General features: G+C 58.9%; 1 protein-coding gene across 1 annotated transcript; it reads right to left on the reverse strand.

The window, feature by feature from the left end:
• Nucleotides 1-1,273: 1,273 nt before the first annotated feature.
• CCR10 (C-C motif chemokine receptor 10) lies at nucleotides 1,274-2,955 on the reverse strand. The gene is made up of 2 exons (XM_087441884.1): nucleotides 2,927-2,955; nucleotides 1,274-2,409 (listed from the first exon to the last, which is right to left on the reverse strand). The coding sequence occupies exons 1-2, from the start codon at nucleotides 2,953-2,955 to the stop codon at nucleotides 1,314-1,316; spliced, it is 1,125 nt and encodes a 374-aa protein (XP_087298010.1). The 3' UTR covers nucleotides 1,274-1,313.
• Between the last annotated feature and the right edge of the window lie 1,080 nt (nucleotides 2,956-4,035).

Genomic DNA, 4,035 nt, shown 5'->3' on the forward strand with positions numbered 1-4,035 from the left:
CAGTGGCTGGCGTGTGGGACCCTTTGAAGATCGGCGCCATCCTCAGGCCTTCCCTGGATCCTGATCCCTGGAGGCCGTGGCTCTCGGTCTCTGACGCCGGAGGCTCTGGGAAGGAAGGCTAGCCCGAACTGGGCGGGGCGGGACAGGGCGGGGACGTCGGGCCAGCGCCTCCCTTGAGACCTCTCCGCCCCGCCCCGCCCTTCTTGCCCCTGGTCCCCAGACTCCTGGCTGGAGTGGTCGGAGCAGCTTTGCTGACCGGATATTAAACTGCGAGAGTTGTCGCACGTGAACACCATCCTGCCTGTCGTGGTTGTGAAAACAAAGACCAGGAATCAATGCGACCGTCTCTAGAGGCCATCCTGGCCTTGCCCTCGCCCCAGATGACTGTGGCCTGCACTGAAGTTTCCTAGGGATGGAGACACCACAACCATATACTCTCTTTCCCGTCTGGATCCCAGGCCCTTGCCTGAAGGGAAGTTCTTTCCGATGTCTAACCTCTCTCTTTCCGGCAGGCTCAGTGCATTTCCTCTGACCCAGGGAAGATGGAGAACGGCAATCACCCCCAACCGCACCACGCCTATGATAACGACTCTCTAGAAATTTGCAAATTGGCATTCCCTCCTTGGTTTTTCTCCCAAGGTGAAAAACTCCGACTCAACTTTTTAAATTACTTTTTTCTTTCCACCACAGAACTTTAGAAGAGACCGTAGAGTGGTAATCTAGTCCAAAAGCCCACCCCAAACGGGAATCTCCTGCCCCCTGTCCCTACCCCCACACCACGCACAGGCACACACAGTCCCCGACAGCCTCAGCCTGAACATTCTGGAGGCCAGGAACTCGGTACTTGCTAAAGCAGCCATTACTGGATAGCACTCTGGTTGTTAGAAAGCTCTTCCTTACGCTATTTCAAGAGGAACCCCCGCCCCTCCTCGCCTGGCAGCTTTCCCACCTCACCTCTGTTGCCAGAGACTGGGTGAAGGTGGAGGAGGTGTCAGTGCCTAGAGCTTCAGCAGGCTCAGCAGCCCCCACCCCCACCCATGCTCTCAGCGCTTTCCACTCAGAGCCAAGCACGGTGGTGGGGGGAAACTACCGGCTCTGCCCTGCTACAAATCACTTCCAAGTCGTGACTCAAAAATAGTAACAGTTGTTGGGTTGCATTTCATTCCCACGTTATCAATTTAATGTGGCAAAGTACAGAAGCAATTCCTTTAGGTCCCTACCTCTTTCTCAGTGTTCCCCCACCTACTCTCCTTTACCCACTACCCCCCCTGGAATCATTTCCTCAGCCCACCCCATCCTCTTGATTCGCAGCCCTAATTGTCCCAGAAGGAGACGCTGTGGGTCTCAGTGGGAGCCGAACAGGAAGAAAGGCGGGGCCGGCGGGGGCAGGGGCCGCGGGGGTGAGGCCCTGGGCTGCAGCCCCCACCCCGTAGCAGCCTCCGCAGGTCCTGGCGGAAGCGCAGGCCCAGAAAGGCGTAAAGCACGGGGTTGAGGCCGCAGCGGGCAAGGGCCAAGCCCCCGGTCACCAGCAGTGCCAGATCCTTGCGCTTGCTGGCAGGGCAGCTCCGCTCGCGGGCAGCCAGTAGGTCAGCCGTATCCAATAGCAGGGCGAGACTGTAGGGCAGCTGCAGCACTACGAAGGCCGCCACCAGGGCCACCACGACGCGCAGCGCGCGCCGGCGCTCGGGCCCCCTGGCGGCCAGCAACGTGCGGCCCAGGAGCGCGTAGCAAGCCGCCATGACGCTCAGCGGCAGCGCGAAGCCCAGGACCACCTGTGCCACGGCGCTCGCCCCCTTCACCGTCTGCGTCAGGCCCTCGGGGAAAACGAGTCGGCAGCGCCGCTGGCCTTCCCGCTGCCCGTCCTGGCTGAAAAGGAGAGCAGGCAGTGCCAGGAGCAGCGACAGCAGCCACACCATGATTGAGACCAAGTGTGCCCGGCCGGGCGTGGAGGGCCTCCGTCCAGCTGGGAGGGCCCGCGCGATGGCCACGTAGCGGTCGGCGCTGATACAGGCCAGGAAGAGGAAACCGGCATGGAAGGAGGCCGAGTAGAGGCCCGAGATGGCACGGCAGGTGACACTTCCCAGACTCCAGCCCTGCAGAGCCCCGGCTGCGGCAAAGGGCAGGGTCAGGGCCAGCAGAAGGTCGGCCAGGGCCAGCTGGAGCAGGTGGGCAGAGGTGGGCGAGCGGGCAGCGCATCGGGCCGCCAGGTGGGTGGCCAGGACCAGGCCATTGCCGGCCAGACCCAGCGCAGCCACAGTTAGGGAGACACTGGGTTGGAAGGCCCGACTGAAGGCCTGGACATCCGCCTTGTAGCAGAGTTCTGGCAACGGCTCAGCCGAGTATGCCTCCTCATCGTCCCCGGAGTAGGGGCCCCAGGAGACCTGGGGAGGTGAAAATGAGAGGAGAGACCTTATGAGACATCTTCCCACGCACCTCCTTCACCCACACGTGCCTTCCAGTCTGGGAGCGCCTGTGTGGCCAGGTACAACAGTACCCCAGGAAAAGACAAACTCTTCTCCAGACTCTTCCTGGCACACCCTCAACAGGCCTTGCCGTCCCTTGCACCCCTCCTGCCTCTGCATCCAGCTTCCTGGGTGACCTTGAGCAAGCCACTTGTTCTCTCTGGATCTCAGTTGCCTAATATGTAATGTCAAGATTAGAAATCCTGACCAGCCCCCTAGAAAGGTTGTTTGAAATCAGGATTTTTTGAAATAAGGAAGATGATGGATGTGAAGCATCTGTGCTGTCCATAGGCCAAGTATTTGAATTAATAAATCTGGGAGCTTCAGTTCCTTCTGCAGCGCCCTCTCCTGGAAGAACACGCACATGCAGGCTTTGCCTCAGACTTGGTCCCCGGACTCCGCGCTTGGTCTGGAGAGGGTTTCTACGTCTCCGTTCTCATCTTTCCTCCCCACCCCACCTCTACCTCCAGTACAGGTGCACTGAACTACTCATGACAAGGGGGTCTTAAGGGTTGGGGTTCAGGTTTTCTGAGCTCCATTGGGACCTTGGACTTCTAGGTTCAGCTGGCCCTTCCCTTCAGCCCGAGTCCCATCCTCAAACCCCAGCCTCACATCACGAACCCCATCTATCTGGAGGGCCCCTGGTCCCAGATGGCTCCTGGCATCCTGGACAGTTCATTGCATGGCAGAGGCCTGTTGCCAGGTGGGGAAATCCCATCCCTTCACCTTACCCTCCCTCTCTGTAACCCTTCTCCGGCTGCCTCCGCTCCCACCTGCTCTGCGGGTTCGGTCCCCATCTCTGGCTACACGGGTTTCTGAGGTATAGCCACCGGGGAGAGAAGTTAAACTAGTGGGACAGGAAGGAAGGGGCGGGGAGAGAGGCCAAGAGGGCGGTGGAAATTAGGGTCTGTGGGCCCTCTTTACCTAACTTTTCCATTCCACCCCTTAAAGAATAATTTCTCTTTATCCTGACAGTGGGAAAAGAATGGGTTTTGGAATATCATCATTTGCTAGCTACCTGTGTGATCTTGAGTAAGTTTTTTTGACCTCTCTGAGCCTCAGGTTTTTCATCTGCAAAGTGCAGTAAGGTAAAAATGCTGAATTCACAGTGTTCTGAGAGTGCCTAGCACAGGTTCCTGGAGCATAATTTGCCTTTAGAAAATACTAGATTCTTTTACTTACTCTTGTCCCCATCTCCAGGCACCCCCTCCCTCTTTTCTTGGGTTTTTCAGGACCTCCTGGCCAGCCCTAGCCTCCCTTCCCCCATCCCTTCGGCCCCAGTCCCTGACAGCCCCGGGTTGTTCAGGGTATTTCCCCGTGGCTGGAGGCTCTCTACCCCCGCCCTTTCTCAGCAGGGCTGAGGCGCGCGCTTGCGCGGGGTCCGGGAAAGCAGCGCGTGCCAGGAGAGAGAGGCTGGGGGAGGGGGGAGGTGAGAGGAGAGAGGGTGGAAAGAAGAGGAGAGAACAGCGGAGAACCAGGAACGACAGGGAGAGAAAAGGGAGAAGGGTTGGGGGAGAGGGGAGAGAGGGAGGGGTGGGTAAGGAGGAGAGACAGCGATCCGCTGCGAACCCCA

This window comes from Ceratotherium simum, chromosome 16 (assembly GCF_057802395.1).
Source record: "Ceratotherium simum simum isolate JZ-2026a chromosome 16, ASM5780239v1, whole genome shotgun sequence".
Classification (NCBI taxonomy): Eukaryota; Metazoa; Chordata; class Mammalia; order Perissodactyla; family Rhinocerotidae; genus Ceratotherium; species Ceratotherium simum.

Excerpts from the sequence above, each read along its gene's own strand:
- CCR10 (XM_087441884.1), bottom strand. The coding sequence starts at position 2,955 with ATGAGTAGTTCAGTGCACCTGTACTGGAG. Across the intron at positions 2,410-2,926 it reads TCAGTGCACCTGTACTGGAG|GTCTCTCCTCTCATTTTCAC; the intron begins GTAGAGGTGGGG and ends ATGTCTCATAAG.